This window comes from Zootoca vivipara, chromosome 10, assembly GCF_963506605.1.
Source record: "Zootoca vivipara chromosome 10, rZooViv1.1, whole genome shotgun sequence".
NCBI classification, from domain to species: domain Eukaryota; kingdom Metazoa; phylum Chordata; class Lepidosauria; order Squamata; family Lacertidae; genus Zootoca; species Zootoca vivipara.
The window spans coordinates 55198991-55223557 of record NC_083285.1 but is presented as its reverse complement, the minus strand read 5'-3'; the positions used below and the strand labels follow the sequence as shown (position 1 = coordinate 55223557).

General features: G+C 45.5%; 2 protein-coding genes across 2 annotated transcripts in view; one reads left to right on the top strand and one right to left on the bottom strand.

Moving 5' to 3' along the window:
* WNT5B (Wnt family member 5B) overlaps positions 1 to 24567 on the bottom strand; it is a 112694-nt gene that overhangs the window by 44562 nt on the left and 43565 nt on the right. The window lies entirely within an intron of this gene.
* FBXL14 (F-box and leucine rich repeat protein 14) lies at positions 7767 to 11689 on the top strand. The gene has a single exon (XM_035127459.2). It carries the CDS (start codon positions 8201 to 8203, stop codon positions 9401 to 9403), a length of 1203 nt encoding a protein of 400 aa, XP_034983350.1. The 5' UTR covers positions 7767 to 8200; the 3' UTR covers positions 9404 to 11689.

Sequence of the window (24567 nt, the reverse complement as noted above, 5' to 3'; positions counted from 1 at the left end):
CAACGAGCAGTAAGAACTGCAGAAAGGGTAACTGGTGTTAGTTTGCCCTCAATAGAGACACTTTATGCTGTCCGAGCTAGGAAGAGAGCAGAGGGAATTGTTGCGGACCCTTTGCATCCTGGTCATCATCTGTTTGATTTACTTCCATCTGGACGTCGCTACAGCACTCAATACACAAAAACGGTTAGGCACAGGAAGAGGTTTTTTCCTTGTGCCATCAAACTGTTAAACTTGTAGTTGGGTAGTGGAAGGGGAGGCAGTTGTGTGTGGGGGTTCCTTTGCTGTGCTGTTGTGTTGTATTGTGAGCGGAATAGTGTTTGTATGAGGTACGTTTTTTACATTGCAATATAAAAAGGTAAAGGGACCCCTGACCATTAAGTCCAGTCGTGACCGACTCTGCAATATAGTCGAAGCAAAATTCCAAGTATGCTAGGTACTTGGCCAATAAATTATTCCTTATTCCTTAGGACTAATTCCATTGATACTAATAATGTGTTTCTATCTTGGAACCTAAATGAAATGACTATCTGATTACCTCATTATGGCCACACAAGTAGTATAACAGAGTATGTGAGAAGGCATTATACACTCAGCCTGAATTACTCAAATCTAAACTAAGTTGATTCCCTCAAATAGCTGCCAATAAATAATGTCCCATTCCCTTTGAACATCAATGTAATTTGGATGGAGGAAAGAACAAACAACTTATCATCTGGAAACTACCCAGGGGGTTGGAATATCAGTGGTCATTCCAGGAAACTGGATTAACAGCTCCCAAGCAGGTGAAAAACATTACAATATTTGTGTGAAATGCAATTTACCACTTAGACCTTCAATTCTGTGTATAGCTATTACTACCAAAAACATTTATGGTATATGAAATAAACTCTTGGTAAAGAGATTTAAGGGTAGAATATATGTATTCAAGACACAATTTTTCAAAGAACTAAAGAAGCCTCTTGCCATGGAGGTGACAATGCAGAGTTTTGGATAGATCATATTTTCTATCTATAAGATATAATATGACCCCTATTTTTTGAGCCCAAAATTAAGAAATAAATATTTTTAAACATTCTGTTTATGACGACCCCCAATTTTAAACTTAAAACAATTGAGGGAAAACATAGTCTTATACATGGAAAAATATGGTAATTCATCTGTTCACTGTCCAGACGTAATTAAATCTTATAAGATTTACAGAAACCAGTTACAAACAATTTTAGAACAGAACCAGCCTTTCCATGCACTTATCTTATTCCTCAGGTTACCTAGGAGGCAGGGGCCCACAAATACAAGTGTTGGTGACCAGAAATTTTAATTTTACGAAGAAGAAGGAAAAGCCTACTGCATATTCCCACCATGGAAATAACAAAATTCTTTCAAAATCCCTACTAGGGCAATGTCTTTATTAGGTCAACCAAAATATCACAACATACTATGCAAGATTTTGAGTTCTCCAGAACTCTTCAATGGGCTAGATAGTGAACAGAGCAATTGGGGGGGGGGGTCCATCAGCAATAGAGGAAGGGAGAGCATGCCTCTTTCAAAACGGTGCCTTGCTGTGACAGCATCAATGTCATGAGTTGGAGGGAAGGAGATCCTACAATATCATGCAACAAGAAAATAGAGTCTATGGACCTCCAGATGCTGGACTTCAACTCCCATCATACCTGACCGTTATCCATGCATGCTGGAGCTGATGGGAGAGAGAGTCCAACAACCTCTAGAGGGCCACAGGTTCTCCATCCCAGACATACAGGCTTGGCCCTGGCATAATCTGGTTTAAAAACCCTAAACCAGTTTATGTTCAGATGTAATGAGCAGCTATGTTTTGTCACAAACCAGGACAGGAGGGAACTGAAGCACTCATGGGGGGAAATGAGCACTTGTGTCTAAGGCCTATTCCAGGCTCATTCACACAGGGCCCAAAAGTCAGTAAGCGCCAGTGATTTGTCTGAACAACGCCAAAGACTTTGCCAGCTGCTTCTCTCCTATAAAACTCTTTCCCAGGACATCAGGTAAAAATGAAAGGCACACAAAGTGGGAGTGGGAAAGGTGAGCTCTGCTAGCTACAATTGGCTAAGCCCAGCCAACGTTTGTGGGAGGCCTCAAATTCTCAAAGACTGCAGAATACGCTTCTTACTGGAGATTTACAACCTAGGAGGTCGTAGTGACTATCTGATCCTCTCAAATCTAACAATTTCAGAACTAATATGATTTTTATTACATTGTTTAGTGTGTCTCTAATGGGATGAGGGCCAATACGACTAGTTTGCCTGGAGCCTAGAAAATGCTGCTCAGGTATGATGAGCATGGCATTCAAAATGTTTGTCTCCGTGATAAACTGCACTGATAATGTACATTTTGACTGCCCCATCTGTCTTCTGACTTTTTGGAAGCTCAGAAAAATTACAAACAGCTGCTATTTGGATAAAACAAAATCCTATTACAGTTCATTTTTCCTTATTCCTATTAAACATATGGTAAACACAAGACCAAGATATATGTGAATCCATACACTGGGGTTAGTCTTCCAAGTTGCAAATGCATGTTACTTTCAACCAACCTTTCTTTAAAAAAACCAGCAGATTTGGGAGGCTCCAAATTTTATATGAGGAGCAGTGTGGAGAGCGACAAGATTCTTAATCCTTTCCCCACCAGCCAGCTTTCCTACGGAAATTGCTCTCTTCTTCATGGAGAGAGCATAGAATTAAAGCCCAGAAACACAGAAATGAGAGTGCATTCTACTCCTTGTTCGAGATAAGCATTGGTAGAGAGAGAAACAATTATTGTCTGATATCTTGTAAGCAGCTAACATTGTGTCCCATAAAAGATCGGCACCTGAACCTTAGTCATCATCCCAAATTTTGTCCTGTATGTTCACCAGCAGCACTGAACAGAAAGACATGCTGTTGAAGGAAAGGGATGAAGCCAGGGCTGGTTCCAGAAGGTGGTAACAGCCAAGGCTAAGAGACCCGTAAAGAGCCCCAACTTACTGGTGCATTGCATAGAGAACCAGAGGAGTTGAGAGAGAGTATGAGATTGTTTTTAGTTGGCATGCCCTGCCTTGAGGACAAGTGTCAGCAATTTAATTTTTCCATAATGCCCTGAGCAACACTATGTTGGGGCAGTGTGGAAACTTTAAAAGTCCAGCAGCTCACAAAGTTGACCACTATGTAAAAGCTGTTGCTTCTTGATGGAAGTTGTGGAAACTTGCAATAGAAAATATGAGTAATAGCAAAATAAGGAATTCGGGAGATGGGTTAAGTTCTCTTCAGCACGCAGCAGTGTATATCAGGGTAGGTTACTGTTAAGAGCTGCCTGTATCCACTCTCAATTTTTGAAAATTGCTCCTATTCAGGAGGCACCAATAGACCTCTTTCCTTGGGTTTTCACTGTCCATTATTATTCATGCTGGTGGTAGCTCCAAAGCAGACTGTACGTTTGGCAGCAAAGACCCCCAGCAGAGTAAGGTGAGGAGACACCTCTGCCAAATCCTAACAGGCAAAGCAGCAGAACAGATCATGGGTTAGGACTGCTCCCTTATCTCCCATGAGATATATATAAAGGAGTGCAGTTTTTCAACGTTCCATTTAGCATATAGAATGACTCACTTGCTTGTTATACTGGGGATTTTTATATCTACTCCCTGTCCCAAGGGTTTCTTTGACATGGCGCACTTCAGTTTCACCCATTATTTTGCTTCTTTGATATCAATAAATCTACCAAGAATATGTAGATATGCAGAGCTGAGGCTGAGGTTACAGCCCCAACGTTCTAAGATAATACATTTTTCTAGCCCTAACTGATGTGGGACATACCAATAGAAATGTCCCCCCCCCAATAAAAAGCCATTTAAAATAATTTAATGCCTTTAGAAGTTATCCATGGCTTCTTCTTAACACAACTACTGCCAGCAATCAAGCTTACCAACAGATGAAAATATAGGGTATGGTAGGTAAAGCACACACACCATTTGTAAAGAAGCAACACGCACTAGTCCAACATAAAGATTTTGTTGGCCCTTGTTCAGCCTGACTTGCTCAAGTCCCTTGATCTTCTGCCAGTAATGAGTAACATTAATGCAATGCCAATCCTGAGCAATGAGTGAAGTTATCCCATCACTACCTTTTTTGTACTGAACAGTGGCATTAGGGTGCAACCAAGCTGATCTAAATTCAGAGCTCTCATAAAGCATGCATTCCATAAATCAGCTCTACCCAAACTGTCCCTCCGCCTAACCTCCATGGCTCTATTCCAAACCCAAGTGGTAAAATCACAGCCTGAGGGTAAAATCCCAACTTTACACAGTATAGAAGCATTTAAATTGGTTTATTCCTACAACCTTGACTGTAAAGCATGCTTAAATTCAAGTGTGCCAGTTTACATGGAATATTTCTCCTTTATATAGAATTGCATTCTTCTACTCCTGCCCACCTAGCAGTTCGAAAGCACATCAAAGTGCAAGTAGATAAATAGGGACCGCTCCGGCAGGAAGGTAAACGGCGTTTCCGTGCGCTGCTCTGGTTCGCCAGAAGCAGCTTTGTCATGCTGGCCACATGACCCAGAAGCTGTCTGCGGACAAACGCCGGCTCCCTCGGCCTATAGAGCGAGATGAGCGCCGCAACCCCAGAGTCAGACACGACTGGACCTGATGGTCAGGGGGCCCTTTACCTTTTACCTTTACTTATACTGATCCAACCCCAGTGAAAATCAATGTCACCAAAGATATGGAGAGCTACATACAATTCCAAAACAACACACAAAGCTAGCTATTGCTCAGAAATAATGGTGTTACAGGCAGGCAGATATGCTAGAGTAAATGTAGCAAACAGGATTCCTAGTACATTTAGGATCCAGCCAAACAACATATTCTGAGGTGGGACTTCTACCTCATACTCATACAGAAATGGAAATATCCATTTCAGCAAATTGGTATTATGCAGATGCCATCCATTTTCTGAGGACTGCTGTCTCAAAGTCCTGAGAAAAACTTCAGTAACCAACTTACAAAGACTCTTTTACTAATAAGCTAATACTTAAGACACTGCCATCAAATGTGATCCTAAGCAGATATAATTCAGAATTTAAGTTCTACTTCATTCCTCATAAGTGCTCTGAAACACAACTCTAATCATACCACAATTATACTTGTCTTAAGCCTTCCTTTTGGAATAACCTTGGAAGGATTAGGGAATAATTTTCTTTAGTCAAGACTCATGCGTATTTCTTAAAATGCTTAGAAAGTTTAAAATGTGCTGTAGCAGGTTCATAACCTGCTTTATATGCTTTATAACAACCATAGAACACAGGTAATGCTATGAAACTCAAAGGGGTAAGTGATTACCGTACATCATTTTAAATAGATGTTGCTGACTACAGTTAATACCTACTCAGCGCTCACAGGAAGATATCTTGTGTGCACCCCATTAAAACTAATGGGAGCTGTGCAAGAGATCTAAAGCTTCTGCAGAAGAACTTCTTGGTCAGTTGGACCCAGGCAGTGAACTAATGTGGCGTGTTCTAATAGAAACAAAGCAAAAATGGCATCTCTGAGAAATAAGAACATCAGTGGTGCCTCAGAAGGTTGCAGCAGTACAATCCACCCACCCTCACCCACAAACAGTCCAATGGGAATCAATAGGCACAGAACTGAGTGTCAGCTGGAAAAGGGAGGCGGGGAGAGAGATAGGAGCATGCTGGAGGACATGGCTAGGTAACTGGCTGGAACTCTGCAAAGGAACACTCCCTTTAAACAATACACTACAACAGTTTGTTGCAGGTTGACTTGCATTTTCTAATGTTGAACCACTGAGAAAAGTGGTAAGTACTTTTTCTTGAAATGTTATTTGGGTAGCTTTGTGTAATGCAAACCATTTTTGCTTTCAGTATCGCTTCATAGGGACACAATTCATGGAGTTTCTTAGCACTCTTGCTTTCTGATGAGATGCAGTTTTTGTGGTGAGGTTTTCCTCCCTATTTGTCAGGCCAGTGCAGATGAGCAGATATCCAAGTCATTATTTGGACCCCATGGTAAGTTACCCCTTGGCAAACGGTTGTTGACATGAACCCACCAATGAATGGGATATTCCCCACTGCAGTTTAGTATCAGCAGCAGTCACACATGGAAATATCTTTAATGAGAGGCTATATCCACAATGTGTTTTAAAGAAAGAAAGAAATCGCATTTTGTCCTTGTTGAAAAGTATTACCAACATACACAAAAATGCCTGAGCTGACATTGCAGAGAAGCCTAGAATGGGGAGGATTTTCTTGCTAGAGCTATTGTACTACTGTGTGGAATGTGATGTTTAGAGGATATAAGGGCACAAACAGGTTTTCAACGGTTAGTAAAATTCACACCTCAAGAAGTCTGAATTTTACCTAAACTATCTGGGTTTGGGCCATTTGCCTGCTCATAAAAGTCTAGAGCCAGATAATATTGAGTTTGGGACTAGAGATATCTGGCAAGTCAAACACTAAAGCAAGTCCCTTACTTTCAACAAGTCCATGTAAGGCTGAAAGTAGCAGTTATTTAAACAGCATTATTTCCCCTCATATTTATATTAACCGTCTAACCGTGAATTTTTATCCACAGCTGCCCCCTGTGAAACAAATATTTAGTGCCACTCACATCTTCAAAGTAACAGCTTAGATACATGCTTTCTCATTTATTTTGGTTGCAACTCCATACCTACTTACAATGGGAGAAAAGCCCCATTGAACCCAAGGAGACTTACTGTACTTCCAAGTAAACATATAGAAAAGATTGCATTGTTCATAAACAATATATGATTTGTGTGTTATTTTTATTCAAAGACCACTGCAAAGGTTTGTGTGATGCAGACTAACAGCTTAATTAATTAAATTAATTAAATACCTTCAATTTTATTTATTTTTTAAAGGGATTATACCCAATATTTTCTTTTAAATTTAAAGCTAACCGAGAATAAACAATACTGCCTTGAGTCGAGGGAGAGGCGTAAAGAGCAGTTTGGGGTGTCCCCCCCCTCAAAAAAAAGTTTTTAGCCTTACTAAAATAACCCTTTCTCGCCCATCTTTAGGCAGCCCCAAGTGAGGGAGGGGACCCTTCTCCCCACTCTTGATTTAACACCTGCCCTTTCAGCGAAGTCTCTCTCGCGGGCAACGGCGACGCTCCCAAATCCTAACCTTAGCGCTCCCACGGCGCTGCGGTGAGAGCAGCAGGTAGGATTCCCCCTCCCAGCTGCTAAACTATTCCTGGGGGCAACCCTTGGCCGGCCCCACGCCGCACTGTGGTCCCGGAAGAGCCACTCCACGCTCTGCGAAAGGCCCCTGGAGCCTGGTTCGATGGAGAGCGGCGCCGCGAGGGTTAACTCAGCCGGCTTGCCGGGAGGAAAGAGAGGGGGGTGTTGCCAAGGCGACGGCTCCGAGTGCTCCGGATCGTACCACTGCGCAGGCGGCGCGGGGAGGTGTGGCGCAGTAGCAGCAGCCTCCTCCTCCTCCTGCCCAGTCCCCTCCCCCGCCCGGCCTGAGCGCGGTGCCGGGGCCTGGCAGCCAGCGAGCAAGTGAACGAGGGAGCGCGCGAGTCGGAGCCTGCCGAGCCGAACGAGGCGGGAGGCGGGTCTCCCGAGAGCGGCGGCGGCGGCGGAGAAGGCGGCAGGAGGAAGAGCTCGGCAGCGGGCTGCCCTTCCCTGGCTCGCGCCGGCGGGGTCTGCTTGAGCGGCGGCTGGGAGACAAAGGAGGAAGAGGAGGCGGCGGTGGCGGCGGTGGCGGCGCTCGGGGAAGAGAAAGCGCCCGCGGGACTGAGCGCGATGCGGCGCGGGGCCGCCCCAGGAAAGACGCGAGGCGGCAACGCGGCCTGCTTGGTGTGGCGCGGATAGAGGCGGCGGCGGCAGCGAGGAGCAGGGGGACGGACGAGGGCAGTTGCGCGCCAGAGGCCGGGCTCGGAGCCGAGCTTCCTTCGGCGGAGCAGCAGAGGCCGAGCCGCCTGCCTCGCCTGCCCTGGCGGTGGCGATGTGAGGCCCGAGCCGGAAGCGGCCGCCGAGAAAGAGAGCGCGCAGCCAGCGGCGGCGAGAACCCCCCGAAGACTTGCCAAGCAGCGGCAGCGGCCCGGAGGCTGGGTCGAGCAGCCTTAGCCGCGTCAGGGCCCCGGCGGGAGCGGCGGGCTCCGCCGCCGGGCCCGGGTGGCTGCGTGTCGGAAGCGAGCCGGGCCCGGGCGATGGAGACGCACATCTCGTGCCTGTTCCCGGAGCTGCTGGCCATGATCTTCGGGTACCTCGAGGTCCGGGACAAGGGCCGGGTGGCGCAGGTGTGCACGGCCTGGAGGGACGCCGCCTACCACCGCTCGGTGTGGCGGGGCGTAGAGGCCAAGCTGCACCTGCGCCGTGCCAACCCATCGCTCTTCCCCAGCCTGGCGGCCAGGGGGATCCGGAGGGTGCAGATCCTATCACTGCGGCGCAGCCTCAGCTACGTGATTCAGGGCATGGCGGAGATTGAGAGCCTCAACCTGAGCGGCTGCTACAACCTCACCGACAACGGGCTGGGCCACGCCTTCGTGGCAGAAATCAGCTCGCTGAGGGCCCTGAACCTAAGCCTGTGCAAGCAGATCACCGACAGCAGCCTGGGCCGCATTGCCCAGTACCTAAAGGGTCTTGAGGTGCTGGAGCTGGGCGGTTGTAGCAACATCACCAACACCGGCCTCCTGCTTATCGCCTGGGGCTTGCAGCGCCTCAAGAGCCTCAACCTGCGTTCCTGCCGCCACCTTTCTGATGTGGGCATTGGGCACCTGGCAGGCATGACCCGGAGTGCGGCAGAGGGCTGCCTGGGCCTGGAGCAGCTCACGCTGCAGGACTGCCAGAAGCTCAGCGACCTCTCGCTCAAGCATCTGGCGCGGGGTCTCACTCGGTTGCGCCAGCTCAACCTCAGCTTTTGTGGGGGGATCTCAGACGCAGGCCTACTGCACCTGTCGCACATGAGCAGCCTGCGCACCCTGAACCTGCGTTCCTGTGACAATATCAGTGACACGGGCATCATGCATCTGGCAATGGGCAGCTTGCGTCTTTCAGGCTTGGACGTCTCCTTCTGTGACAAAGTGGGAGACCAAAGCCTGGCCTATATTGCACAGGGTTTGGATGGGTTGCGCTCACTCTCCCTTTGCTCTTGCCACATCAGCGACGAGGGCATCAACCGTATGGTGCGCCAGATGCACGGACTGCGCACTCTCAACATTGGCCAGTGCGTCCGCATCACCGACAAGGGCCTGGAGCTCATTGCAGAGCACCTCAGTCAGCTCACAGGCATTGACCTCTATGGTTGCACCCGCATAACTAAACGGGGCCTGGAGCGTATCACTCAACTGCCCTGCCTCAAGGTGCTCAACCTGGGACTTTGGCAAATGACTGAGAGCGAGAAAGTCAGGTGAGAGGAGGGGACACCTGGAAATCCCCACCCCTCTGGAGGGACTCAACAACTGACTGCTGCAGTGGAAGAGGTGGGGGAAATATGACTCCAAACCTGGAGGGTGGGGGAAAGTATCATCAGTACTTGCCTGTCTACCCCCTCAACTACCTGCCATAGCAGTGGAGGTGGGAAAGAGGGGGAAACCCACCATTCTTTCATAATTCCCTCCCCTGCACCAGTGGGAGACAACTGCACTCTTATTATCAGCCTTCACTGTGGATGGATACAGTATCACTGTCCTTACCTTTTTCTATTGGGAATGCAGCTTCTCAATCTTTTATGCACTGGGGATGAATACAGCCCCTTTCTCTAAATCTGATTCCACCCCCCCAACCCCCTCTTCTGCACTAGGGATGGAAGAAGAAAACCTAGCCCGCCATTGTTGTTATTTACTGCAGACCAGCTCTTTACTGAGCATGCATAAGTTAAGTCTAATTCTTTCCCACTTCTTTTCCATTATTGCTTGTTCACCCATTCCTAGTTTGCCTTTTGTAGTCATCCACCCCTTTCTTTATATGGTATGTAGACAAGCTGTAGATATCACAGGAACATAGAAAGCTGACTTATACAAAGTCAGGCCATTGATCCATCTCATTCAGTATTATCCACACTGACTAGTAGCAGCTCTCCAGAAACTCAGGCAGGATCTTTCCCAGCCCTATCATACTACCTCTTCTGGGCCATAATAATTCTATTTTTCTCTTCCTGCCCCCCACCTTGTGCTTGAGGCTAGAAACAGCCATGCTTTTTAGATTTCCCTCCTGAGCAGGTGATGTTCAGATGCAGTGTCAACTGAAGTGCACTCATACTTCTCACTGTTGCTTGCAGAAAATGGGGAGGAGACATCAAACACAGTATTTCTCCCTTGGACTCATTTTATGCTGTATCCAACCAACCCCATCACCATCTTTTCTTTGCTGCCAGTAAACAGTGCAACTCTATGCATATTTACTTTGAAGTAAATCCCACTGTTTTCAGTAGGCTGTACTCCCACGTAAATGTGCGTAAGATTGCAGTCTCAGTCTAGAGGTTGAAGTCACCTTTGTTCAACATTTTATAATTCTCCCCCCCCCACCTCTCTCTCTCTCTCCTTACTCCATCTTTCCCCTCCTTTTTTGTGTGTGTAGCTTGGGATAATATATACTTTTAACAACATATCCAACTACACATCTTTTCCATTTGGAGAATTGAGGGTGTATGAACGATGGAATTAATTTTCACTTGTACTTTTCACTAGAAATACTGTGACTGTCTTTTATTTAGAAACACATAACAAACAAAACTACTCTACAAAGCTTCCCTTTCCTGAAAAGTCTTGTGGGTGAGCTCAGCTTTTTTTAAAATTCATTCTCTTCTCTTCAGTATTCATCTTCATACATAGTCTAATTTTGAAAGACATTTGAAGTGGCTGTTCTTGTGGATTTTTTAGTACACTTTTACTGCTTAATATATTCTCTATATAAATGTTTGGCTACCTCGGGTTTTGGGGTTTTGTTTTTGTTCTCAACCCCCCTCCCCCAGGAGTTTTTATAAGAAAGATAAGAGACTGAAATATTTTGTGCCTAGACTGGAAAGATAATCTCTTGGGTTTATGATTGCAAGGGGGGAGGCTGGTTGGGGTTTCTTTCCCGTGTCCCACATACACATCATCTTTGTGCCTCTCCCTCTCTGACTAAGGTTCTGGGGACGCAACAGTGCTCTTGCATTTCTACTCTTCTAGCACAAAAAGGTGTAACATGTAAACATCCAAACTTATGATTGGGCTATGTTTAAAAGAGATGTGAAATAGAAACACCGTTTCTTTAAATACACAAATATATATTATGCAAATCCCCACCTCCCCTTCTCTCAGATTACCTAGGTCAAGTAAGAAGCTTCCTATATGGAAGTAGAAAGAAGAGCAGAGTAGACTGACTTGCAGTTGCAACATGAATGGGAAAAGTTGGTTTCATTTATTGTTTCTCTTCTCTCATTAAATTAAAGCCACTTCTTGACTACTTGTCTTTAAAAGGAGAAATAAGTCAGCTTTGAAGAAAGCAAAAATGATGGGGGAAGAAGGGGCAGATTTTCAAATCCTCCACAGTTGCAGGTAATGGAATTCAGACAAGCCCAGACACATAACCCCACCATGGAATAAATGTACTGTTTGTGAATTTGTATAAAATAAAGATCCTCTTAAAACATTTTATATTCTTACAGTAAAAGGTTAAACTGATATTTATATAATAAAAGAGGAAATATGAAGTATGTTTTTGAAAAAAAGTTGTATCTGTGTTGTCTTTGTCTTTTTAAAAGGCAGGTATATTTGATCAAAAGTTGTGAGAAGAGACACATCACAGAGCTCTTGCCCTGTCTCCTCTGTCAGTAAGCAGTCAGTAAGCAATTTGGTCCAGTGAATCAAAGGAATTGGAATGCTTTGTCCTTCTAGTACAGGAGGCTAAACAACTTCAGAATTAGAAGTTCACAACTGAGCAATTGGTTCTATTTGGAAGGATCTGTTAGTCCTAACTTATCCTAGTCTGTCTACATGTAATATGTAATTGAACCTGTCCAGTAATAGCTTTCAGTTCAGTGTTGGGCAAATCACTATTGCTACTAGAGTTTTAATAAGTTTTTTTTAACCGATGCTGAGAACAGTACAGCAATGTTTGGATTTTCATTTTCAACAGAGGTAATATCCCATAGGTCAGTTGCTGCATGAAATATCAAGTGATTCTGGATAACTAGAAACTTGGATAGCAAAAGGATGAAACCATGTGAATCATCCAAGTCTTGAAAATAAAGTGAAAGCCAAACTTGGATGTTAAAAATAGCCTTGGGGTGGGAAGGTTTCCCCCCTTTTGTACTCATCTGTGACTTTTGGCCTGACAGTTTTTTTTAAAAAAAAACTTCTACTGAGGATTTTTCAAAACTGTAGAGTGTGTGGGGGGGGGTTTAAGCTGTGCTTATCGAGCATAAAACAAAGCTTTTTTTTCCTAAGTCATGCAGCATGGCTTTCTCCCCTTCTTTTCTTATTAAAGGGGGGGGGGTAGAGAGAATGTGAAATGGTGGAAGGAGCAGCAGCCATTGTTCAGGAAAGTTAAAAGAGGAGCTGTCCTTGCTTGCTTGTTCAGTCATGCATACTGAATCTTGCTGTGTGAGGGTCCCTATGGAAGGGAGGAGGGGGTGGTTCTTTCCCTCTTTTTAACATTCCTCTCCAGGCCTGGCTGTATTTAAGCTGCTTTTCCTCCATGTGGAGGGCGGGGGTGGGGGATGGTCTGGAGTTCCTGTACATTTGCATTTCAAGCACTTCCAGGGCTGTTGCAGGCTACTCTCTTCCATTCAAACTGTCCTCTCTACTAGTTGGCTTCTCTGCTAACAGTACCCCAGGTAAACTGTTCATGAACAGAAGACAGACAGGCACTTCCTCGGCTACAGTGGAACCAGCAACATCAGTTTCTCCTTCAACACTGAAATACATTCATGTTCTAACACATGGAAAGGAACAAGATTAAATTTCTGCCTGGGGTTGGGAGGAGGCAATCCTTGCATTTCCTGTTCAGAGTAAGGTTTTACTGGACCTCCACTGTGCCCTCAAGAGGAAGCTATCACCTAGATGGCTATTGCTGCTTTTATTTAAAATATTTCATGCTTTCTGCTGGGAGTTGGTCACAAAAGCGGCATTGTTCTCGTTGGCAAAAGCCAGCACAATTGGATCTAATTGAGCCTGACACTACATCCATCTTCTTTTACTTGGAGGGAGCTGCAAGGTCTGTTTCTATGTTTATTCCTACTTTTGCCTTTTCTTTTTATAATTTATAATATGTTCATGACTGAAGAGGCAATGAACACTATTAAAATAAGAATGTTTGACTGGTAAGTAGTGATAGTGGAAAGAACCAGCTATCAGAAATATATTCCTTTCTTTCCTAACCAATCTGTGTATGTAATGGACACAAGTTCCCTAATACCTTGCTTTGGTGCAAGAGACTGGTAGCAAGTTTTGAAAAACCAAAGCTGAAACTAAAATTTTCCTGGGTTTCAGAACATTAGCTATTGTGGGTTTGCTTTTGTTTTCTTAACCATCTATACTTCACTCTTCTACAGAGCAATTTAAATCCTCCATTCTGTGCCATAGGCCTTCATTTGCACCAGTAGTTCCAACCATAGCTGTCAAGTTCTCCCTTTTTTTAAGGGAAATTCCCTTATGCTGAATAGGCTTCCTCGTGAGAAAAGGGAAAACTTGACAGCTATGGTTCCAACATGAACATGGTCTGTTTCCAGTGAGGAATAGAAAGGATTTATAAAAGGGCAACTAGTCAGTTATGGCTGAGTGAATTTATGTCTGCCAAGATAAAGGACAACTTTTGGTAAGAGAATGGTTGGTACCTTCTAGCTTTGTCTGGAATAATGCATGTGAATATCTGAAGCCAAAAAAACTGCATTCTGTTATGAAAACCTGGCTATGTACAGACATCTCTCATTTGCACAGCATGTGCTCCCTTCATTCGTCTATTTTTTTTAATTAGAAGAAACTCCCACATACTGGAGCCACAAGTTCCCCCCGTTTCCAACAAAAGGCTGTGCACAAATCTGGCTGGCTGACTCTTGTTTTGGTTGTGAAGCCATTATCCACTCACCCAGAGTAATGGATCAATTTTAAAAGGCATTAAATAACTAGATACAAAATACCAGTTGACCAGGGGAGAACAAAAAGTTGGAGTCATGTTGTTCTGGTCAGCAGGAACCAGAGGATTAACTCCTGTTCAAGAAGAAGGCAGTACCAATCAGAAAAAACCTGTCCTCCCTGATGAGGAGGAACCTTCTAGTTTCGGGACGTGACTTAACCATAGAAATTTACTACAAACAAAAAGCCATTGGCAGATTCCATTTGTTGCCAGCAGAATAGTAGTAAAGAATAATATGGAGAGACAGGAAACCTCAACAGTGTCCTTTATTGAAAATTTGTGGTAAATAGCACAGAAGATGATGTGAATCACCCTCCACGATTGGCTGTACTAATATAGTGGGGATGGGGTCTGCTGACCAGAAGAACACTTGGTAACAAAGCTTCCGTTCTCAAGTCAAGGGAGTTGAGCAGACAACAAAGGGTTATCTAATAGCAATATTCCCAAAACAGAGAGAGAGAGAAAACACTTTGTAGTACTTGTTGCAGGACCCTTCAATGGAAGGATAATTTGGCAAATGTCACATGAAGATGGAGGGTTCACCCACTGAGCATGTCATGGAGGCTTTTAGTGGTGTGTTGGATCTATGGCAGCCAAGATAGATGCTCTGTGCATGGAGAGGGCTGTCATACCCCTTTGGAGGAGATGTCAAACCTAGGCATTATATGCTAGGCAATGTGTTCTCATGCCCCACTTCTGGAAAGTTATTTCCTGCACCCCAATAGTGAAAGATTTTTCCAGGCAGACTAGGAGTTTGGGGCAAGGGAACATTTTGTATAGGCCAGGCATCCCCAAACTGCGGCCCTCCAGATGTTTTGGCCTACAACTCCCATGATCCCTAGCTAACAGGACCAGTGGTCAGGGATGATGGGAATTGTAGTCCAAAACATCTGGAGGGCCGAAGTTTGGGGATGCCTGGTATACGCCGAGGGATCCCCATTGGGCATTGGGGTTGTGTCATTCCTTATTCCTGGGTGACGGTGGACTTGATCTAGTTCTATAGGATTCATCTGTATGTACTAGTGAAACCAGGTGTGATTGCAAGCTTCAATAGTGACTTTGAGCTACCCATTTCTATGAATTCTTTTCATGGCCCAAACCAAGCTCACTTAACAATGGATAATTCCTATTAGACTGTGAAATGGCCATATGTTGCAATTGATACATTTGGCCTGACTCCATCTGCTGCCAAAGTGCAGTTAAGGAAAAAAAAACATGGTATCTAAGAGCATATCTATGCCAATAGGCAGAAACCACAGCCTTACAAGGAAAAACAAACCACAGAAACACAAACCTTACAAGGAACTACATTTTGAGGTGTACATTCCAATAGGTCTTTAGGCCAAATAATAATAAGACCTGGAAGACAGAGACCCAACTAATGCCACCATAATGGCATTAAACCTCACGTTATCAGTTGCAAAGGTGGAAGCAGACAAGGGTAGACCATAAACTTATATCCACTGCCACAGGCAGAAACTTTAGCCAATTTATATCATTCTTATGGACAACTAACCAGTGCAACTACATGACCATCTTGGAGGCCATCCAAACTACTCAAGGGCAATACTTACTTACTTAAACTGCACCCACCTGGAGAACCTAACTTTCTGCTACTGCCTTTGGAAATTCCTCAATGACCTCAGAAGTCTCTCTAAACAGAAGCAAGCTCCTCATCCTATGGCAATCACCCCAAATTTACATAGGGGTTACGTTCCTGGGATTGCACCTAAAGCCAAAATTGTGCATAGTCAAAACACATTGACTTCCCAGAACCCCACCCTTTCCTATTGCCATGCTCATAAAGCTGAATGTGCACAACCCAAAGGCATATAAATTGTGGGCTTACTGCATAATGACTTCAGATAAAAGGTGGGGAAAATCCTCACTCAGAATTGAACGTGTCTGTCCTGCTCAATCCCTTCTATGCTTGGGGTGAGGAAGCATCTACTGCACAGGAGGAAGTTCTAAAACTCTGATTTTATTCACCAGACAGTCCACTGCTCTCTGTTTCTGGGGGAGGAAGGGAGGAAATTTGACAAAGAGAACCCCTTGATGAAATAAGGTACTGCTACCTCAAGTTGTGCCCATGTACGATATCTCTTTTCTCAGGGACAACTTTTTGGTTCTCTGAAACTTATGGTGATAAATGCAAGGTAACTCTCTTCTTCTCAGGCCTGTATTTGATCTAACTTTCAGGATATCTATAGACTCCTGGGTTGTACTCTACCATTCAGTAAACTGATGATCAGAAGTGCTAGTATTCAGGGAAGTATGAGGGCATTGCCCAAACTTGTTTTTGTGCCAGATTGTGTGTGCACATGCATGAACACACACAAAAATGCTCAGCTGTCTTTTTAGGAAGAGCTGTAGCTCAGTGGCAGAACAGCTGCCCTAGATATAGAAGGTCCCGGGCTCTCTCCCCAGCATCTCCAGGCAGGGCTGGAAGAGACCCCTGGCAGACAGCATAGACAACATTGAGTCAGATGGAGCAATGAACTGACTCGGCACAAGGCAGCATCCCACATTCAACTTTCGAAACACCTGGCAAGAAGTGGTAACCTTTCCACCAGCTGGAAAGCTTGCATATGGAGAGAAACCCTTATGGGACTGTTTCCAATGTCTCAAGCCCCAGAGCAACAGTGCCACTTCCTACAGGTAGCTGCTTAAGAGGAGAGGGAGTTCAGTTGCCACCCCTCTCCATTTTATTCTTACCTCAAGGCCATGTCTCAGTGAGGCTGCCTGGCTCTTGCAACACACCAGCCCTGTGCCTTATGAGTTGAAATGAGAGAGTTGCTTCCTCTGGAGAACTGCTCTTCTCTACCGTTTTGCTTTCCCTGAAAAACTGGGTCTCAGTGCGGGAATTGGACTTTTCTGTCCCATTCCAATGCTGCACCTCACAAAAGAGGGAACTGGTTTCCCTTCAGAAAAAAGAACCAGAGCTGCCCTTCCTCTCCATCTAGTATTGCAATGAGATCTCAGCTGCGTTCTCTAGCATCCCTCAAGTGAGAGACACAAGCTTCTTAGGAATAAAAGCAGCTTTTCATATCAGTGTCTCTGGCTACACTTAATTTAAAGCAGCCATTTTATGCACTACCACAAGGGACTGCTGATTCCACAAGGGGCTTATGCTGCTTTTTCACACTCCATGAGGTGACAGAGGGACTTTCCAGGAATACTAACCTTTAACTTGCAAACAGTACTGTTAGCACCTTGTTTGCCAAACTTGCTAGGCCTCAATGCCGCTATTAGGCCTTTGTATATACTTTTAAGGGGAAGGAGGGCTGCTCCCTCAGGAAAGGAGGGACTGATGACAGCCACCCTTCCATATGCCTGCTCTGCCTTACTGAGGCAATCAGAGAGAAAGGCAGGCTAGGGCAACAACACTCTTGTCACTAGTAACATTCCTGAAGTAAAAAAAGGTGGGAAAATGAGAGACACACCAGGGAAACCTTTCGGTTTGCTTTTTACAGTTCTTGCACTATTGTCTTGGTGTTTGTGGGTTCCAGATACTACTGAATGCCATTTTGTGAGAAGCTTCAGAATGCCATTGTGAACTGCCAACAGAGCCGTCTTTCCCACTGGGTTTACTGATGCATTGCGCCAGGGCGCCGGCCTCTCAGGGACGCCCCTACAAGTGGGGGAGCTGCACGGCTTTGCTGTCAGCCTCCCCTTTTCCTCCTGCACGCCCACCAGCTGTGTCCCGTCAACTCCCGCAGAGGCTTGGGAAGGAAGCTGCACGTCTGCCAGCCATATAGTTGGCGGGCTTGCAGCTTGCCTCCCAAACTTCTGTGGGAGGAGAGTGATCTCCGCAGAGGCTTAGGATGGAAGCAGCGCCCCCCAACTAAATGGTTGACAGAAGTGCGGCTTCCTTCCCAAGCCTCTGCGGGAGGAGAGCAATCCTTGCAGAGGCTTAGGAAAAGGTTGACAACTCTGGGAAACGGGGGGGGTGGGGCGCCAGAGGGATCTTTGCCAGGGCAGTCTTGAGCAGGTCGGATGCCCTGGCGCTGAGGGGCGGCGATCGCTCCGGTGCCCCCGCCCTCGCAGGGCTCAGCATGGCTTCCACGCGGCTTTGTCGCGCAGCGCCCTGCCTACCGGCCCGGCGCCCCGCACCACCAGGACTCTAGCTAGAGCCGGCCCTGATCTTTGCACCACAGCACCTGATATGCTTAAGACAGCCCTGACTGCCAAGCAATGCCAAGGTCAGGTCACAGCAGATGAGCCTTGTCTTGCTTCTAGGCCTGACATCCAGGCAGGTTTGGGACAGAAAAGAGCAGCTCAACAGCAGTGTGTTTTGCTGCAGTACCAGGGGTGGGGGGTGGGGGGCGGGCGGGGGTGGGGAGCCAAGCACAGAGAAGCTGTACCAGGAAAGGAAGGCCATTTCTCCTAAGCCTTCAGACTTTCTCAGACTTCAAAGAATCATTGAATTGTAGAGTTGGAATGGACCACAAGGGTCATCGAGTCCAACCTCCTGCAATGCAAGAGTCGTTTTACCCACTGGAGGTGTCGAAGCATAGTAAAACAAAACAAGCAAGCAAACAAAATAACCTCTGTCTGCAACATGACTTATAATGCTGGCTCCTTATGACACTTAAGCACCATTTCAAGCACCAAGAAGTAAACATAGCCAGTGGCCTGTTGCTTATGAACAAGAGCAGCATCAGTTAGTTTCTCATTAGAAGCCATTCCCCTTCCGAAATTACATGGGTTGTTGGAGTGGCAGTAGATCTGTTAATGGAAGTTTGAAAGCAAAAAGCCTTCTGCTTCTTGTGATATGAAGGTCGTTGCCCAATTAAAAAGGGTATCACTCCTGGGCTGATTAATCCACTTTTCCAGATGCTTTAGCACCTGTTTTATCAGCTGAAAAAACTCTGGGTGAAGAGACTTAACCTCAGTCATCAAGCAGAAAAAGAAAGCAGGTCTGTTTGAGAAAGAGAGGTCTGGGCTTCCCTCCTGCTAGGCTCCACCGGTCATTTTGCATGTTAATATTGGAACTGAATTAGTGCTGCCCAAAATTGTTGCTCTGGGCTCTGGCATTCTACAGAGCTATCTCCATAAAATAGATCTGGTGGCAGCCAAAAAAGGGAACTCCCATGCTTAATATTGTTCCCTTTCCAGGATTAGTTCAGGAGTTACATCCTTCCTGGCATCCAAACTGGATTCTCCTTCAATTTGGAAGTAGAGAGGAGCATGCTTCTTGCGTGGGATGGCAGATTATGCCCCTGTCAGAAAGCTGGCTTGGGAGCAAAACATCTCTTCAAGTAAGGACTGGTTCGTTATTTACGCAAAAGGGTAGGCCCTGCTGAAAGCCAAAAGGAGGACAATTTCTGCTTGAATTTCCTTGCCAGAAGTCAGTCAGAGAGCTGTGCTCTTCTTTGTGGCCAGTCCTAGTGTTCTCTCCTTCATATGACATATTCAGTGGACCTAGAGCAGAAGTCTTCCTCAACAGGAACAGATAAACTGTAGGCTAAAACCAAAGGATCTCTCTCCTTTGTGCATAACAAGAGTATCTCTTTATGAAAGTGGTGGTTGCTTATTGGGCCAGCAGGCTGCCAATTCAGTAAGAGATTCTGAATAATTGGAAATATGAGCACTTAACCAGCAGGTTCCCACTTGCCTAGGTTGTTGGCTGGCAGGGGAGAAAGTCCTTCCAATGGAGGCTGCGGCTGTGTTGTCCAGAGTTGCTTGAACACCCATGCACAAGCTCTCCACATCCCATTAAGGAGGAACATTATTGTATAATGTGGCCTACAAGTCTCTTTACCAAGCACAGCTACCTTCTGCATGCAAAGCAGATGCTCCACCACTGATGCACTTTCCTGAAAAGCTGCAGGGAGGAAGGTGAAGGTGGCTTTTTTATTTGCAGAAGCACTACAGTGACCTAAAGAACCAAGTGCTGCACCAGGATCTTGGAGAGATGTCTTGCTACCTCAGGTATCAGTCCCTTTCCTGAGCATGACACCACAGGGGAGGTCCCCTCACTACTGTACCTCCGAAAGTGTGTCATGTACTTCTATTAGCACTGGGTTCTCTTTGAGTCTATGGAAGTAATCCTATGAGTTTTTCTCAAGTGCAGTGTTGCAGGATAAGGTTACAAATCTAAATCTCAAAAGGAAAATGCAAAATTAAGCAGCTCCCAACATGATTTTGAACAACGTGGTAGCCTTTACAATGTGCTATGACACAAGGTAGTATAAGGAACAGATACGGTATGTCTATATACAGTGGAACCTCGGTTTATGAACACCTCGGTTTATGAACACCGCGGACCCATCTGGAACAGATTAATTCATTTTCCATTACTTTCAATGGGAAAGTTCACTTCAGTTTATGAACGCTTCAGTTTATGAACGGACTTCCGGAACCAATTACACCCATGCTTCAGTTTATGAACGCTTCAGTTTAAGTACTCCGCGGACCCGTCTGGAACGGATTAATCCACTTTCCATTACTTTCAATGGGAAAGTTCGCTTCAGTTTATGAATGCTTCAGTTTAAGTACTCCGCGGACTGTCTGGAACGGATTAATTCACTTTCCATTACTTTCAATGGAAAAGTTCGCTTCAGTTTATGAACGCTTCAGTTTATGAACAGACTTCCGGAACCAATTGTGTTCATAAACCGAGGTACCACTGTATTCAAGGAAACACCTACCAAAGAACGAGAAGATTTGGCATTGCAAACTGAGCTAAAAATCTGAAATGTTTTGTGGTGAAAAAGCTTCTACCTTTACATCACTATCCTATACATGTTTATTCAGAAGTGAGTCCCACTGTTATTAATGGAGCTTACTCCCAGGAAAGCATATAGATTGTAGCCATAGTTCATAATTTTATTTCATTTGTGAACCAATTTTGCATCCAATTAACAAATAGTATTCCACAACAAGGAACTGCATTTGTTTTTCTTTCTTGGAAAAAATACTTTTTAAAAGAACAGTTATTATAGCTGCAATACTGCTACTTTCGCACACACTCTTAGAGGGTGTCAGAGAGTATGATCTCAGGCCCCACGGTATTTGAGCATTTGATTTTACTGCAAAGTATTGTATTTTTCCTTGACCTTCCCCCAACCAGGATGAGAACAAGCTCTCACTATATTATTTCCTAATTGAATAAGGGAGAAAATTTGCCCTCCAGCTGCCGCAACTAAACAAACATGTGAGGCAACGCAGAATTCCAAAGTATAACTTGGTTTGGCTGTACGGGGTGGAGTATAGGAACAAAAATTAGAAACCTTTTATATTGACCTGTTCCAAGCTGAAATACTCCTGCATTGTCTGACTTCCGGGTTGGTTGCGAGCGCCGGCGGTTGACTGGAAGCAAAAGGCAGCCTCCGCAGTGATATAGACTCAGAAACTTTGTAGCTTTATTTCTTGGACTTTACAATACCTAAAAGAGAGCAGGGCTCTTAAATAACCCTGCAAATTGACATTGATTTTGTGTATGAAATCGCCTGCTTAAACTGGAAGCGGGACTTCGCTCCGCTCACTCTAGCCGATTCCTATTGTGACGTCATAGAAGAAATTTCCATATGAACTTCTGTTTACCCCTAGACAGGCTTTGATCTGCCTGCAACCTTCCATTAATGATTTAAAGACCTCTTTTTAACTGGATTTGCAACTTTTCTACCTTTAAAGTGTAAAGGGACTTTAAGCAACATTGTTTCCTTGCTTTAAACTGTTTCAGTTTCAACATTCAGGCTAGCTCATAATGACTGTGTTTCAAGCTGGCTGACTCTGAGAAACTCCAGATAAGCTTTGACCTTGAAGCTTCAGCTCAATAATAGAAAGACTGCCTGTTTATTATTTCTTCTTGATAAAAAGACATCTGGATTATAGGCTGAGAAAAAGCCTTCTGTGACTGAACTGAGCTTACTACTGAGTGGAGTTTTCCATTGAATTGTCTACTTTGCTAGTGAACTGAACCCAAACATGTCAGGAACAGAGACTGGTAAAGGAAAGAAAAAATCATCCATTTCCGCCTCTTTGGAGGAACAAATCCTAAGTGCTCTAGATCGCAATACGAAGGAACAGCAACGCACCACTCAGGAACTGAGTTAACTCAGGGAAGAAGTAGGAGCTATCTCTAAGGACATTGCACAGGTGAAAGCTCAAGTGACTGGCGTGGAGAGAAGAGTGGAACACCTCGAGGAGGAAAGAGTTCCCGACTTGGAGAAGCAAGCCTACCAGACGCAGGTGGTTTTAGCTTTTGTACAGCTACGGCAAAGAGAGGGAAATCTCAGGATCAGAGCATTTCCCCATATAGAGAAGGGTGATCTGAAAGAGACAATAATTGGAGAATTTGTGAAAGCCTGGGACTTATCGAAGAAAGAACTGGAATCACAGATTATTAAAGCATTCAGGTTTGGAGCAAAACCAAAGAAAGACAAAAATTTCGTTAATGATTGTATGGTATCATTCCACACCAAAGAACAAAGAGATAGAATCCTGGGCCTACACTACGAGAAGATTTTAAAGGTTCAAGGAACACAGATCATTCTCTTTAAAGATCTGCCAAAAAAATTTCTGGACCTGAGATCTCAATACTCTGATCTGGTAGCCATCTTGAAGAGGCAAGGAATCAATTACAAGTGGGAATTTCCGGAAGGTCTAAATTTTCAATTCCAGCAGAAGAAGATTAAGATTAAGTCAGTGGAGCAGAAGAAGGAGTTTCTCCAGAAACACGAGAGAGATTTGTCATGACCAGGACTCTCAACCTCCACTCCAGGACAACCAGGATTACCAATTGAGTTAGACTCTGATTCTTTCTTAGGAGCAGGTGCTACGGCCGCAATTTAAGATGTCACTGAGGATTTTGTCATGGAACTCGAATGGATTGAACTCGAAACGGAAAAGGAATCAAGTTTATCACATCCTAGCAAAACAAAGATTGGACATAATATGCCTTCAGGAAACACACGTCACAAGAGCCCACCAAAGACTATTGCAAAATAAAAAATTGGGTGAAGAGTTTATCTCTTCAGATGAAGTCAAGAAGCGGGGAGTGGTGCTCTATGTTAAAGAGAAATTAAGTCCGAAATTAATATTTAAAGATGAGGAAGGAATATATGTTGCAGTTGAAATAACATCGCAAGGCGAAAAATTTTTAATTCTGGGAATCTATGCACCAAATGAAGGAAAATCGGATTTCTTTAAAAAGCTGCATGAGAAGCTCTTGGATTATTTGGATTACAAATTATGTCTGATGGGAGACTTGAATGGAGTGGTCTCTACATTAATGGACAGATCACAAAGACAGACGTGTACTAATGAAGGAAGACTGCCGAAGTCTTTCTTCGAATTGACGGAAAATTTGGATCTGATTGATACTTGGAGATTGAAAAATCCATTGGAAAAAGACCAAACTTTTTTCTCAAATTCTAAATAATCGTGGAGTCGTCTCGACTACATTTGGATTACAAGAGAGCTAGGACCAAGGATAAATACCGTGTTTCCCCTATTTTAAGACGTAGTCATTTTATAAGCCGTAGCAGGATTTTATGCTTTTGCGGATTATAAACCATACCCCGAAAATAAGCCATACCCCGAGCCAGCAGAACCCAGCATGCCGGCCGTGGCAGGAGGAGGAGGAGGAGGGCTGCTGGGTTGGTGCCCGGAACTGGCTACTGCTGCAGCGCCGCTTAGAACGAGACCGCGAGTGCCCCAGCAGCGGGACCGACAAAGTGCCCAGCAGCGCAGCACGGAGCGCCCCAAGCCACAGCAGCAGCAGGAGGAGGATTCAAAGTGCTACAGAGCACTGCTGGGTCCCGGAGGCTCGGGGCGCTCTGTGCGGCGCTGTTCCGCACCAACCCGACAAGCCTCCTCCTCTTTCTGCCGCGGCTTGGCACCCGGAGAGAAGCAGGAGGAGGCGCAAGCACTGCGCGCTCGGCCCTCTTTCGGCGCTCGCGCTCACCGGGCTGTTGACCTGACACCCAAGCATTAGAAGCAGAGAGGAGGCACGCACACGCACACAAGAAAGGATGGGTGGGGGGAGGAGGAGAGCGGCGTTTGAGACACGCTCGCGAAAGAATGGCTGAGCGGCCGTGTGCACGGAACGGTGCTCTCCCTCTCTGTGTGTGAGAGAAAAGGCGGGAGGGAGGAAAGGAGACAACCGGGGCGGGGAAGGAGGCGGAGGACTGAGAGATGCTACTGAACAGGAAGCGCTGCCACCGAGCCAGGAGCTGCTCTGCGCTTCCCTCAGCAAGTGAGAAGAGGGCAAAGTCTGGGCTGGCGGAGCACCCCGAGCGTGCTACTGGGCGACGACCCGGCAAGCCTCCTCCTCCGGCTCCCAGAGGCTCGGGGCGCTCCGTGCGCGCTGCTGGGTGACCACCCGGCAAACCTCCTCCTCCTCCTCCTGCCGGCTCCCATAGGATTTGGGGTGCTCCGTGCGCGCTGCTGGGTGACCACCCGGCAATCCTCCTCCTCCTCCTGCCGGCTCATAGAGCATTGGGGCGCTCTG

What these genes read in the sequence shown, in the direction of transcription:
- FBXL14 (XM_035127459.2), top strand. Translation starts at nt 8,201, where the DNA reads ATGGAGACGCACATCTCGTGCCTGTTCCCGGAGCTGCTGGCCATGATC.